Source organism: Hippoglossus hippoglossus, chromosome 6 (genome assembly GCF_009819705.1).
Source record: "Hippoglossus hippoglossus isolate fHipHip1 chromosome 6, fHipHip1.pri, whole genome shotgun sequence".
NCBI lineage: Eukaryota > Metazoa > Chordata > Actinopteri > Pleuronectiformes > Pleuronectidae > Hippoglossus > Hippoglossus hippoglossus.
This window is the reverse complement of record NC_047156.1, coordinates 8,549,426-8,565,119: the sequence shown is the minus strand read 5'-3', so window position 1 is coordinate 8,565,119 and position 15,694 is coordinate 8,549,426. Positions and strand designations below refer to the sequence as shown.

General features: G+C 41.2%; 1 protein-coding gene across 1 annotated transcript in view; it reads left to right on the top strand.

Annotated features, from left to right (window-relative positions):
* ldlrad3 (low density lipoprotein receptor class A domain containing 3) overlaps positions 1–15,694 on the top strand; it is an 81,484-nt gene that overhangs the window by 24,130 nt on the left and 41,660 nt on the right. Inside the window, exon 2 of the mRNA XM_034588599.1 lies at positions 10,277–10,423. Within this exon, the coding sequence (XP_034444490.1) occupies positions 10,277–10,423 (147 nt within the window). The remainder of the gene's footprint in view (positions 1–10,276; positions 10,424–15,694) is intronic.

The window sequence follows — 15,694 nt, the reverse complement described above, 5'->3', positions numbered from 1 at the left end:
TCTGGAGACACTCACACTGTGGAACTCTTATCTCTTGATTACACACAATGAGTTGAATCTGTAAATGAGCTTGGGTCTCTGATATTTTCATGGACTCAAACCATGCATTCTCCAGGCTTTGTCAGTTCATCAGGGAAGTCGAACATGAGTTCTCCTTTTGTCCTGACTTTGATGCTCAGGTTATATTTCGTGGTTTTCTTCCTGCCAAGGTTTCACATGCCATATTATTGGTGGCAGGACGACGATGACGGTGTTCATGAACAGGGAAACCATCTTTTCCCTCGAACTGCATCCCAGTCGTCCCATCAGGTGTCGTTGTTTTCCCCCTTCGGCGCTATTGTATCAGCAGTGCCCCTCACCAACCCCCTCTTCAAAGTGTTGCCTCTTCTTGAGATTAGAGACGTGTGGCCCTAATCATTTCCACACCTCTCCTTGCTTGCAAACACAAAACAATTGAAGGCTGAAGGCTCGCACACTGACACAACGCACGCTCCGTCCTGTAGAATCCACTCGTGGCTCCGGAAATCCTCCTTCAATGGCTTGCATGTCTCCAGGTTGACCTTCACTTCCGTCTGTGTGGTGAGAGGCACTTGGTTTGCACTCGTTCCATCGACGTGCTCTCCTGGTTTCCTTCTCACGTCCTTCACCACAATCCAGTCTCCTGGTCTCAGATCATGCAGTTCCCTGTCTATGGATTTCGGTAGGGAGTCCATCACCTGCCTGTGGATTTTAAAGAGTACAGGGGACGGCTTTACACAATATCTACCAATTCGTTTTTTTCAATGTGTTGTTGTCTCTTTCCACTGTTTGTTTCTTTCCACTGCCCCGCCACTGGCGGGATGATAGGCACGATGTTGCCTCGTGTCGATACCCATACTCACCAGCATCCTTAAAGCTGTGCTTACAAATGGTGTACCATTATCAGTGGACATCTTTTCGGAATTTCCCAACGTGGAATGAGTTCTCCGAGCAGTGTCTGCGCCACTGCTGAAGAATCCTGTCTAGATGTGGGGAAAGCTTCTACTTGCATAGCATACATGTCAACAAGAACAAGACAGTATTTATTTATTTATCTAACTTACTCAATTCAATTTAATCTTTATCCAATTCCCTCTATAAATGATCAAACTGTTTGTTTGGTAGTGGATTGTTTACTTTGTGGAATCTGGATTTCTTTACCTACTTTAATTGTAATTCAATTACACGACTCAGATAAAAAGGTTTTATTGAGTCTTGTTTAGAGTGTTGTTTTTGTACACCCAATACATCTATATCTATATTCCTCCCTTTTGACACACTGACTACAGTCATGTGTCAATTCAAACTAATGAAGAAACATACATAAGTTAAACAATATCATCCATGTGACCCACATCATAAGTCTGTCAGCCACCAAACAAATTGTTATCCACCAACAGTTTACTCCTTAATTTATTAAATTAAATCTGTATTCTTAAAAAAATTATTTAATTGCGATTGACCCTTGTTTATAGCTCCTATAACCTACATTAAGTGTTCATTAAAAATCTTTAATACGCACTCCTCATTTGCAGACTGCATACAACATGATGCTGCATGATAACACAGCATCTATCAGCACACAGATGAGTGTGAAGTGAAATAGGTTCATGAATCTCCTATTCAATCAACTCGGCCAAAATCACATGCCACCCCCATGCAAACCTGCTATTAGTGTTGATCTTAACACTCTTGTCACTAGCATATTTGCATTCTTCAGTCAATGCACAATAGTGTGATGGGAGTGGTTTAGCCTCTATTGTATCACACAGTCGTAAACCCACTTGGTTATCTCAGTTGCTGCATCCTTTGATGCTGAACTTATCACCAAACAACTATCACTTCTGCATAATCAGCTGTTTATCCTTTAAATCTAATTCTAAACTAGGAGAAAAAACTTTTTTCTCTTTAGTTAAGAAAAACAAACTGCTACGCAATCATTTGGCTCTCCCTACTGATGTAGGGATAAGAGTCGCATAGTTAAAAACATTGCATCTCTAAATAGTGATGTCTATCATCTAAGGCAATACTGTCCCACATCTGAGCCACCTGGTTGTTAAAAGGTGGCAGGTATTTTGCTCAAACAAAATCATCCTATCAGCATATTGGCACCAGTAAAGTCATATATCACAGCGTCACATATCACACATCAAATATCACAGCTCTCTCAGCAGTTGTCGAAACTCTAAAACATTGTTTGAAGCTCTGCTTCCTTTGTTTTTCCTTACAGGAAAAAAAATAGTGTGTTAACAGACAATCTTTACATATTCCATACGAGGATTCAGATATTCTTTTCTAGTTGGGTCTTATCCCTTGATCAGACCCAAAACATATTTGTGCCCGGTCCACAAACATGACGGTACCTGTTTCAACTCAGGAATATCATTCCTGTTTACACCAAACCTAAAAATCGTAATATATTTTATCAAAAGATTTACCACATTCAGGAATGAGTTCAACACTCCTAATTTCATTTATCACTATGGAAAATCGTTTGCGATTAACCTTTAACCCTCTTTAAAAATATCTTATTGGTATTAAATGTCTTTTCCCCTCCAGTAGTATTATAATCAAAAGTTGATATTTTTAACAAATCTTTTAGCCAATGAGTCTATCAAAACTACTAAGACAACACAGTGTTTACTATCTCAATACAACCAACTTACTTTATCTTTTCTTTAATTCACATCCTCTATAACCTTCTTAAACTTAATTTGCTCTTACTTAAAAGTTTGCTTCTCTGAGTAAATAACATCTATGTTCACATTTGTCTGAAGTCTCTCTGCCTCTGCCTTTCGCAAGAGGGTGTTACTTCCAGAGAGTAGAAAAGAGTCTAGACATCCCATTGATATGCTAGTGTCAAATCCCCCTTTCTCTATCTAACAAATGCAGATGTTATTTGGACTCCAGTTACCTCTAATGCCCTGCGGTGTTTAAATTTAACATACCACTCAATGAACACATCAAATCTTTACCCATAAGATTTATCAGGCAGTGTGGTAACAACAAAAATGAATCTTAAACAATCTCCTTCAACCACATCATGAAAAATAGCAATTCTACAGTGCATCTCTCTATCACTGTTGATAGACCTGTTGCTCCAATCATTATGAGATATCCAACATTCATTTTAGGAGTAAGATCACACTCTTCACATTTATTAACTGATTCCGGTTCCTGAATCTACAAATATATGTGATGTTTCTACCACTCACTGTGATTTGTGTGTTCGGGCATTAGTTTATACACATCATGTGAAAATATTTAGCATAAAGTACAGTAGGCCTCTCTCTACTGATCTTCTGATCAAGCTCACAATGGTCAATAGCAATCTTAATCATCTGTTCTATGTCTAACATTAATTCACATGGTGTGTGTGTAACCGTGTTCTTACTATAGTGACGTGCTTGAAACTCTCTCTCTCCATCTCAGTGTCCTCACCAGATGAATTCCTTCACTGTCCCCAGCTCACCGCTAATCAATCGCACTGTGTGCGCTGCTTCCCAGGGCATTCTCTTGCCCACCTCTTGGTGGAGCTGAGTCCAGATCAGAATCTAGTCGGAGACACTGAGACTGGAGATTATTTCAGTTCCTGCATATTCACTTCAGTTAAACAACATCCATACACTCTTCAATCCAGCACAAATATCCCTACTTTCATTTTCCTTTTTCTTTGTCCTCTCTACTTCGTTCTTATTCTTTTTATTTCTCTCTTTTCACACGCAGTTTAGTTTTGAATTACCAAAGATAATTCAAACTCAAACTTCCCATGCTCGGAAAAGACACAGTCATCCTCTCTATTTTTAAACCTATTTTCTCAAATAGGTTGTCTCAGCAATTGTGAACCCGACTCTTATTTTATAAATTTAAACTCTGGTTTGTTCAGCAGAATACGAAATTTGGAAAATAAAGTTCTGCTTATATGGGAAAAGAACTTAAAAGTCTTTTAATTTAATTTTTTAACCAAATCGTTTCTATCTCTTAAAAATTTATTTTAAGATTTATTATGAGGTTGTTTATTTTTCCTTTTACTATTAGCTTTTAAAACGCAATTATACCCCAAATATATTTAAACATATACTCACCTTTTTCTCCAGTTTCGAGGATTCTCAGATTCCTCTCTTTTTCTTTTCTCCTCTGCTTTCTCAGCTGAAATCCTCAACTTAAATACTCAGTTTAGTTTCATCAAATTCTACATGTTTCTTCTTTCACAGTCACACATATCCATCAACAAAATTTGTTAAGTTTAGTTTATTAGTGTTTTAGTGTTAGTAACCTTAAACCTTCAACCAACACCAAAATGCTTTAAACCTTCAACCAACCTTCAAAAAAAAAAAAAATGCTTTTGTAAGGAACAATAAAAACTATCTCCGATATAATGTTGTCTATTGTAATTACCTCTTGTAATTCCTGATCACTTGGCAAATTTCTCAATTATTGTTCCTACGTTTTTGATTCCTTAATACATTTTAAATACTCTGCCTGATATAATGCCTTAGAGAAATCTCATATTCACACTTCTCTTTAGCACCTCGCATGCAGGTACAAAATGTACTGGAATTATCAGATTTTCAACAGATTGCTGTACTGAGACGATCCGGACCTGGCCTTGGTCCTTCCGTCCCAGCTACACCTCTATTGCAAAATAATAATAACTACTAGTCATAAGCCCGACATCAGAGCCCAATCTTATTTATAATATTTTTATTATTTGAGTTTTGTTTTAAGATTATCTTCTTTTATTATTAGCTTTAACAAACCCAATTCTATCTCTTACGTAGTTACTTTTTCCTAATAGGAGGTTTTTAGAAAACTCCTCTCTTTCCCCTCTTTTTTTTTTTTTTTTTTTAAAAGTTTTTATTTCTCTTGCTTAATACATTTTTAAATACCCCGCCTGCATCATAATACTTTCAGAGAAATATCATTCAAACCCTCTAGACACACTTCTCTTTAGTCCTACGCATGCAGGTCTTTAAACACTTGAAAATACCATTACTTATTACAACAGTTATAATTATCATGAGCCCGACGTCTGAGCCCAATCTTAAAAGTGTGTTTAAATTAATAAACACTCCAATATTTACACTTATATCCTACAATGTATACCTTTTTGACCTTTTCCTAAAGATCGAAACATGAAGCTTCCTGGATCCTACACCGATTTCCAAAACCTTGCCATGCAGACACGTCTGTCCCTCAATACAATGAATGAGTGAATCTCTTTCCCTTGGCCCTTTTCCTAAGGATCCTAACAAAATTTCGCTTACCAGAAAGACACTGCTGCCTGCCGTACTTGGTTCGCCAGATCACTTCAGTGAGAGTACTCCCGGTTCTCCAGCATCAAGCCCCCCACTTCTCCAAACTGTTTAGGGAGGTTGAGGTCAGAGTATTAGACTCTTTGAGCATTTGTCACCTTCAGCAATGAGATCCAGAGCGTCCTCTCACACGAGTGATCCTGCCGACAACGCCAAATTGTCATGGGAATTTTAAAGTCAAGCACAAATCATACAGTTGTCTCTCTGGTAAGTTTAATTTACACCTGCAGGTGGGCTCACCCCACACAGCCACCTAGTGTGACGTGTATAGAATGAGCACAGAGCACAGGAGAATCACTTCATTTATACAATCAGAAGCCCCTCCCCGCGAGGAGCCAAAAGGTATTCTTCAGCCTCTTGATGTCTGACCAGGTTGGGCAGAGTTCCTGTCTCAGATCTCCGTCTCAGCCCCCTGGTGTGCCTTTCTGGTGTGAGACAATCTGTCTCCGAGATCCCCTATCTAGATCTACAACATCAAAAGACTCAAGTCCTGTATACAATGCAGAGTTCCCCTCACCCATCTCTATCAGACACACTAAGTAACCCCTGCAGTGAAGCATTTGCTAAGACACACATGTGAGGGCCATAAACACTTATAGTCCCCTCTGCAACTCTTGTAAGTCACAGAAACACATTTGTTATCTACTTCTTCTAAATACATATCTGTTCTTCTATTAAACATTACACAAATGCAAATCTGCCATTACAGGACGTTCTTTCCAAACTTTGAAGAAGGGAGTTGAACATTTTTGTGGAAAAATATGCAACTCTAATTATTTGTGTTTATGTCTTAAAACATGACCAGAAGGGATATTTGAACTTTGGAAAAATACAACAGATGTTTGCTTTCATTAGTGTCCCCATCTTCTGAATATATTTCACACACCACGACAGACCAACTCATGATGCATGTCACTTATGATTCAAACATGAGTCAAAGAAAATATTGCAAATTAAACTTTTTACCTCAGTGTTATTCAGTATCCACTAATTAGACCCCTGATTATGCAGGAAGTTTCCTTATTTTTTATATCAAATGATGATTCAGGCAGGAGAGGTGATCTGTAACAACAGCTGAGCTGAAATACAGTATAGAGAGGGGAGGAATTCACCCTGAGGGACCCTGTGAAATTTTCTTGCAGTCGTGCAAACAGAAAATATAACTGCTAATTAGAAAACGTATCCAGCCAGAGCCTGGGAAATCCGGTGAGTTCGATTTTAACAATCAAAGCATATGTCCAAATTCAGTTTTTCCTACTTTAGCAGAGGGAAAAAGAGTTTGCTGGGTCAGGCACCTTGTCCAAAAGGATCGTACTTACTGTCTTTATTAATCATGGGTGCAATTTAGGCGTAACATGCTATACACCAGTCAGAGTGATTTCTCCCATTCCCTTTCATTCCTCTTTCTTGGGTGATTGGACCTCTGTGCAAAGGAAGCTGAGCTTGTGTGGGCAGTGAAAGTGCTTCACACCATCTCTGTGTGTAACAAGCAGAGTATATGCACATGATGCACCCATCGAGGTAGATGCTCGCTGTTTTGATAACGTGCCTTTAAAATAACAGGGAAATATAGCACCAGTAACTTCAGACGTTTTTATTGGTCTGATCGAGGTGAAGGGAGCAGCAATGAGAAATAAATTGAGGAGTTATTGTCAGTAATGGAACAAGTGCTCATTTATGTTTTATGTATGTCTGTTTGGTTTATGATGCTTTAATAACAGGGTGAAACACCATGATTGACAGCTGAGACTGACTCACTATTGGTCGAGCACGCAAATCATTGGGAGTCCTGCTACACCACAGGCTCCATCCCCTGGTCACCATTGTAATCAAAGACTCTGGGTCCAAAAACATGATAGCATTTGTATCTGGGATATTTTGGCTTCATTTCTGGATAGTTGCTGGAAGTGATGACGTGTTGTCCATCTTTATATACAGTCTATATGCTGGATACTGCCCCAGAGGCTGGGAAAAGGTGGGAAGCAGAGCATGTGTGTTCAGAGGCAAGGATAGCATAGTCAACATTTACCCTAAGCAATTGGGCTACACTTCTCCCAGCAAGATACGCAAGCATCCTGCATTATCTCTGCCTTATCTCCTCCGGTTCTCTCCCTCACACGCACATTGCGTGACCACTGTTTGTACGCAGCGGTGTTGTGCAGCTGTGGATAACGCCCGAGCTGTCCACAACATAATAGTTAAAACCCGGTAGATGAATGAGTTGAGTTACTGCTCATGGACACTGCCATGTCCATTAAAATTCTCCAGGTCACCTTGGGAGAGTCCACAGAGAACTGTAGAGTTACTGTAGAGAGTTATTACACCGTTAACAAGCTGAAAGAGCAGCCTGTAATGAGCTGTGTAGCCACACGTGCTGCGGTAATGAGGGGGGGGCTTGTTCGTTACCTTCAATGGTAAACCACTGTAAGTATTGAGGCTTATTACTGTATCGATGGAATGACAAGGGCAGTGGAATGAGCTGTGTGGAGCCTGCCAAGTGGGGGACTCGCAAACTGGACGTGAGAAGTGCTGCAAAGGGTTTGGCAGCATTGGAGGCTCGTGGGAATAGATGAGCTGTCTGTCAAACACACACACACACACACACACACACACACACACACACACACACACACACACACACACACACACACACACACACTACACACACTAACCACACACACTAACCACACACACACATGGTCCTCTCCTCCTGTCCTTTCCCTCTTTCTGCCAAAGGGTCTCAAAGCAACTCTCCAATTAACCTGATGCCTCTCAGACCGCAAGTGAACCACTGGCGCCTCGATGTCATTCCTACTCTTCTTGTACGTGGGTCGGAATGGACCCACAATTCAATCTGAAATATGTAATGTAATTTATACTAGAAGGATAACAATGAATGCACCAAGTGTGAGCTTTGTAATAATATCCTACGTATTTCCTTTATTCATTAATACATACATTAATCAAATTTTCATTGAAATTAGCAGCACAACCGTATCTTTAAGCTTCTCCAGCAGCTCAGCAGTCTCTGTTTGTTTTTTGCATTGTTGCTTTGTCAGTGCACTTTTCTTTTTCTCTCCAAACTGCCCGTGTGTGTGTAGGTGCCTTTGTCAGAAAGAGCTGAACAAACAAGGATGGCAGGGGAAGAGCCAGGGGAGACGATGCTGTTCTCTCAAATAGATCTTAAAAAAAAATTACATTTGGCAGTTCTCAAACACACTGTATTGTGTATGTTTGTATTGTGTAGTCAAGAGGCTTACCATTATAAGGTGCTGTGTACATGTAAAGGTCTCTTATTATATTGTCCCGTGAATAAGAAGATTCTACTGCATGAATTAGTAGTGTGAAGGTGATATCTGTTCGAATTGCATCTGTTCTTCAACTGTTGCATTTGACAGGTCCTCAGACATGACATCTAAAAAGCTCCAGTCCTCATAAATTACAAGAGCCTTTTTGTCTTCCCCCTCTTCCTATATTGCTAAAGACAAAAGAAGGCTTTGCATCATCCCCGCAGCGGTTCAGAAGGGTTGTGCTGTCTAATTTACGAGGATCTGTTCCCGCTTCTCCCCCCAACCTGCTGAGGTAAAAGGGCAGCAGGAGAAGGATGATGTAAGAACAGATGATCTCTGCCAGTTTTTCGGCTGCGCTCTGGGAAGTGGCTACAATCTGCTAACTGAATATCAACGATCTGCGTCGAACCTGCCATCGCTGGTTAGGAATTCACAAGCGTTTCAAGGGGGTCAAAACTTTCTATTTGTATCACAGTGAGATAGATTATTCAGTAATGAATACTGCCTTGTCAAGATTGTGTCTCTGTAACGATTAAATGTAGAAAACAAACCCTGCTTCTTCCACACAAAGTGAATTCATTTATCTGATTTATTTTTGAAATACTAGAAGAACAGACGCAGCTTCGGATAGGTAGAATATTCAATCCCTTTTTATGACATATTTCTTTTGGAAACATCAGTGTGTGTCACTCACAGTCACTGATTGGGCAGTGTGGGAGGAGAGTCCTGTGTAGACAGTGGGTATCCGGGCCAAGACTCCACCTTTCTCCACACAAACAGTGATACTTTGTGTAGATGTTTTAGGTCCAGAATTTGGCTATTCTTTGTGAACAACTATTTTCATATGAAGGCAGATTTTGCTCTCTAAATGGACTGTTTACCTGCAGCTAATCAAATCCTGCTCAAATGTGATCGGTCCAACAAAGAAACAGAAACCAGAAGCACTAAAAATCCTGTCCTTCGCCTACAGATTCTGCCGCAGAATCTTTTTTTAAAAGCTCACTGTTTGGGTAAACTCCACTCTCACTTAAGACTTAACGGTCCACACCACTTGGCAGCAGGTGCAGCGCCTGCGTCCCGCTGCCCTATAGGTTTGTTTACGAGCTAGATTTCTCACTGCATAGTGTCAAACCTCGGCTGACGGGCCCAGTTTCACATTCCAACCCATTATGCCACAGCTGCACTGCGTCAACCTAGACGTGCCCCGAACTAGTTTTCGGACACATCCTCTGTAACTGTGCGTATCCGTGCATCTGTGTCCATGGTATAAATATCTGCTTTGTTTGTATGTCTTCTGTGTTTGTATCCTTATCTACCCCTATTATGATGTTGCCCAGCTTTACAGTGACGCATATGCCCACAGTGCTGTTAACACTGAATGACCTCCTCTGCGTTTGTATTCATGGGATCGTCCTCTTGTTTATTTGCCCACAGATTGATATGGCTTTTTTGAATAGAGCACGGGATGGAGATAATAAGGGTCTTCCATTTTGACTGTGGTGATGAATATCGCTGGAATGCAATATCCCGCTACCTGTCTGGTTTAGTTATGGAGTAAGAATGTAATAGTTTGTTCTCTTTCTTTTTCTTGTCCCCCCCCACCCCCTCTCTCTTTCTCTCTCTCTCTCTCTCCTCTAACTGTGTATCCATCAGAGAGCCAGCTGCTTCCAGGGAATAACTTCACCACAGAGTGCAACATCCCTGGAAACTTCATGTGCGGAGATGGGAAGTGCGTCCCCGGTGGGTGGCAGTGTGACGGATTGCCCGACTGCTTTGACAAGAGCGATGAGAGGGGTTGTCGTAAGTCCAGTTTTAATTCCGTTATCAAATCAAATTTTTTATTAGCTGTTAGCTGTGCCTCAAAGTATCAAGATAGCCACTTCAGTCACGTCTCCTCAGCTCCCCTCCCCATCCATAGAGCCACAAGGGCCATTTAAACCTAATTCTCTGCCAACTTAAATGAACTTCCCTCCTCAATCCTCCGTTCGCTCTCTCCCACAGCCTGCACCCTCCTCCTCCTCCTCCTCCTCCTCCTCCTCCCCCTGCAAGACCCTCGGCCCCAGTTTGGCACCGGGGCAAAACTTAATACCATCAAAGCAAAGGCCGATTACTTCTGTGTGCAGAAATAGTAGCACATGCATAATTCTACTGTAAGGCTACAGTAATAGTTCAGACTTGATCCTCACTTTAAGTGGGGTTTGATCTCTCCGGTCTGCTGCTCCTCCCTCTCCTCTGAACGTCTCAGCGAGAGCTCGGTACAGAGATGCGATTACTGATGAAGATTGACTTTGAGGCCCTGCCACACTGAATGGAAACCCCACATGATGTGTTCATCTCTCTAATGTCTCGCACTCCTGTTTTTTTCTTTTTTTTCCACCACTCCACACCTCACTTCTTTATTTCATCTGATGATTTTGGGCTTTTGGCTTGTGATTTGCTTCACAGAGGCTTGTTTTCAGTTAGAAAAGCCTATTGCCACGAATGCATACTGCAGAGATTTTGTTTGCCTCAGCAAAAAAAAAAAAAAAAACATATATCTCCAATGGTTTATCCTCTATTGTGTTGCCTCTTCCTCGTGCTCCTCTCTTTATTCAGCCGTCACTTCTCTCATTGTTGTCTCTGGTTGGCAGCTCAGGGAACAAGCAGACTACTTTTGACAAAGCTGTGTCCCATGGTATACCATCACACACACAGACACACACACAAACTCTATAGCCAAACTTTGTAGTCATCAATCTCTGTAGTTTGTACAGCCTAGGTCATCTGTATGTACGAAGGGAAATGTGCTGTCCTCGCCTGTCTTCTTTACTCGGTTACCACTGACATTCCTGTAAAAGCCTTTCGCACGATCAAACTTCTTAGGTTGATGGGTTGTGTGCCGCAGATTTTCATCACTCGGTGACCTTAAACTGTCAACAACTGTCAGACCTGGAGAAGAGATAATGATATTCAGATGCATTCAGACAAATTACATCAGTATTAAATACAGTAAATGTTCCCGTTTTATGTTATCACGCAAGTGTCATCTTGCTTCATTTTCAATCAGAAACACCTCAAGTGCTTTGAACCTACTGACAGGATTTTTTTTTTTTATTGGTTGACACTACATGCAATACTGCTACAGATGAAAGCAAGTTATCATAAAGCATCAACACTCAGCCTGCCTCCCTGTTGTCAGAAGAATATATGTGCTTGTTGCCGACGTTATCTGCTCTGGCATAAGTGGGCCTTATTATCCTCGGCTAGATGGCTATTTGTCAGTCGATATCTCCGGCGACTGCTTCACACGGGTCCCCAGACGGACCTCTGGCTCCATTAGGGGCACTGCAGGGACAGACTGACAGACGGAGGCAGGGGGGAGCAAGGGAGTGAGGAGGCGAAGGGAAGGAGGTAGAGAGGAGGAGTCATTACGGTGGCTACAGCAGGAGCTGTCTTAATTTCTAGAGCCTGGAAACTTTGAGACTGCAGCACAGCTCTGAAAGTACAGTCATAATTAGTCACCCCCTGTTTGTATATATATATATATATATATATGTATATAAACATATTTCTAGATAGACAGTTACTTAGCTGATTTAGCTTTGTCTGCTTCTGTCCATTGGATGAATAGTGAGATAAATAGTATGTTTCAGAATAGACTCCTTAGAAAAATAACTTTTATTTCATGAAATATCGCTTATCAGACTACCCTGCCTCTCGCCCAATGTCAGCTGGGATTCTCTCCATCTCCCCCCCGCGACCCTAAAAAGATAAGCAGTATAGATAATGGAAGGATGGACGGACTATCAGACTGACTTCATACTAGGTTTAATATAACCTAGTATGAAATCACACTGGGTATCTGATGACGTCTGCCCACTTTATTTTGTGATCACAGTCATTATCATGGAGGCAGAGCAGTGTTGACCACCACAGGATATTAAATTTCCTCCCATCTGTAATATGAGCGGCTGGCTGCTGTCTGGAGGTTTCCCAGAACATTTGTTTTAATTCACCATCAATGTGGATTTTTTTTTTTACAGTTTGCCTCCACCTCTTTCAATAATTAGCCAATTTTTAATATGCCAGTAATGAGATTGTACTGTAGATAATTAAAGTGTTATATTTTTAGAAACCCCTCCTTTCTCCTCTCTCTATACTTTTTTTCTGTTGCTGGTAGGCGCTGTTGGACAGTTTGTGCTTTGTAGCCAATAATATTCTTATTTTTTTATGATATGTTTGTGGGAACATGAAATTCTCTGGTACATCTTTTGCTGTGGGACCCGTGCCTATTTTTACCACACACGTTTGCACCAGAAGACAGCTGTAGTTAGCGAGTGGAGATCCCCTGTTAAGCAGACTGTGCTGATGTATGTGTCTCTGATACGAGGAATACGTCTGCAGAGCTCGAAGTAAAGGTCACACTTTATGTGCCTCTGTCTCATTAACGAGAATTTTGTTTTTTGAACCCATGTAGTAAAATTTGCAAACACAAAGGAGAACAAATCAGTTTGGATGTGCAAATGACTTGGTGGGACATGTAAAAAATACATTTTCATTTGAAACTGAATGGAATTTGTAAAGCTTCAACACACTCACCTGCACATGCGGGGGTGCAAGTGTCCAAACCAGTATAAAATTGAGTTGGAAGATAGAACCACCCACACAGGAACTTGTGATGCCCTTCCTGGCAGATTCTCATTTCTTACAGTTGCGTTTATTCCTGTACCTCCAGTGGTTTCATAAATGATTCATGCAAACCTGGTCTACCTTTGTTAGCCTCTGCCCTTCATTTAGTTATTGTTGATGTGTCCTCATCTGCTTCACATTCAAAATTGTTCCTCATCTAGAAAAGAGAGGGTGCGTTTGAATCGTCCATTTTGCTCAGGAACCTTCCAAACTGAGTGAAATGACCCTGAGGTATTTCAGCGTCCGCCATCGTAACAGCTGTTCGAATTCTCTAAAGGATAAGGAAAGGAGTGTCAATGCTTCATAACTCATCTCCTTTAGCAGGAGACATCGGCCCATGCTTTGTGAAAGGAAAGAAGAAATGCTCCCCCACAATTCTTTGCTGCAGCAACATTTAAAGTGGTACAACCTCGTAGTTGCACCTTGAAACATCCACGGAAATAGACCAGAACAGCTGTTTTATTCTCCTGACATGATCCAGAACTGATGTAAAGCAGAGTAGTCCATAAAAGATGGACTTGATAAAAAGGATCTGAAGGGAGTCCAGGCCACTGACTTTCCCTTCCTCCCAACCTCCACCGCTCCCCTCTTGTTTGTTGCTCGTTCCGGTCCCCTCTGGCACAAGGGTCAGCTTGAGTCATGTAAATATGTTTTGCTGCCTTTTAAATAACATTCTGGGCGGTAAGAAGTGAGGCAACAGCTCCAGCCTGAGTCTTATTGCATTAAAGATGCAGCTTATTGTATTACTGTCTTGCTGCATGAGGCCAGGACCCCCTTCAGATCCTTTTTATCAAGTCTATCTTTTATGGACTACTCTGCTCCACATGAATTAAACTAAAGTTTAGATGAAAATCTATGTGTATAATTTATTTATTTCACAAATTTAATCTCCATCTGCTCTATGTGGGTGCACTTGTGTGTGTTTACGTGTTTCCAGGTCTGAGGGGACTTCAAGCAATGATTCAGAGACAGGCTGCTGACTAATTCCCCACACAAAAAGGTCAAAAGTACCATCCTGCTCTCTGGTGTCCATAACGACAGCCTGGGAGACTGTTAGACAAAATGCATACTGACAGAAGAGAGAAGGAGCAGAGCTGACTGAGCTTACTGGGCCTCAGAGCCAGGATTAGCCTCTTTGCCCTTGTCTGGGCCGGGCACGGGCAGGAGAGAGAGCAGAGATACATAGCAGGGGTGAAAGGGTGAGTGGCCATGATGTGTAAAGCAAGACATGAGGTATCAAAGAGGGAGGCAGAAATGCTGTTCAGAGAAAAAACAAGAGAGGCACATTTCAATGAAATGACTATTCTGTAGTGGAAGTGCTGCAGGCTGAGGCTGTGGCCTCTATGAATTATACACTTAGAAACTCCTGAGAAAGTTAAGCTTTAACTTTTAATTGGAAGGGCCTCTCAGCATGGTTAGTGGCTCCTAACGAAACAAACAATCAGAATACATTAACTACACAAAGAGGCTGCTCGTCTCCTCATGCAATGCTCAAAATCAAGTTGCTCTCACGTCAGCATGAAGCAAGGCAAACTGTCCATTTTGTACTGCAGAACATGTTTTCATGAGTATGGGCGAATTTCAAAACATCCTTCTAATATAAAAACGTATTTATTTATTCTTTATTTCTCTCTAACAAGTCTCTTTTTCTTGCGAAGTATTCCTTGGTTTCGGTCCTCTGGGTGCAGCATTTCTCACTTGAATACTCTCTGAGGTTTTACTTCTTCAGCATTATTTTGTCTGCATGTCCAGGATATCTTTGTGGATAATGTCAACAAGTTTTCAGACCTGCACTGATATTTTCCAATCTGTGAGAATGCAAATATCAAGTCAGTTGCTCTGGATAATTTCTGGAACTTTTCAAAGCGGCCCCCTAGGAAAGAGTTCAGAAAAATGTCAGAGTGAGCCCATGGGAGAATAAAGCGAGCGAGTGGGAGTGTTGATGACGTTTCTAACATTTGACTTGTGCAAAAATATTTCAGGATGAAAAAGGAGAGTCATAGACGTAAAAGATGCCGACAAAGATGTCAACTCGGAAAGACGACAATATTCGAGAGCTTTTGGCAAGAAGGGGTGATTTGTGTTCTGTCTCCTCCATGCGCTTCCCAGGCACCACCCCTCGCCTGAATGTTCTGACCTTTTTCTTTTTGTTTTGAATGCATCTCATCCAGACAATGTTCTGCTGCGTTCTTCATATGAGGAGGACAAGCTCCGTAAAATGTTCAAACCCATTCATGCCTGAAAAGGGCTTTACTGTGTAATAGACAATGCAGAATTTACTGCACATTGGAGAAGTCTAGATTTAAACAAGATAATATGTCAAAGAAAATATAGTTTGAACTGCTCACCTGTCACATGCATACCAGTAAAATGAAGTAAACCTTTATACTTTAAGGTTTTTGC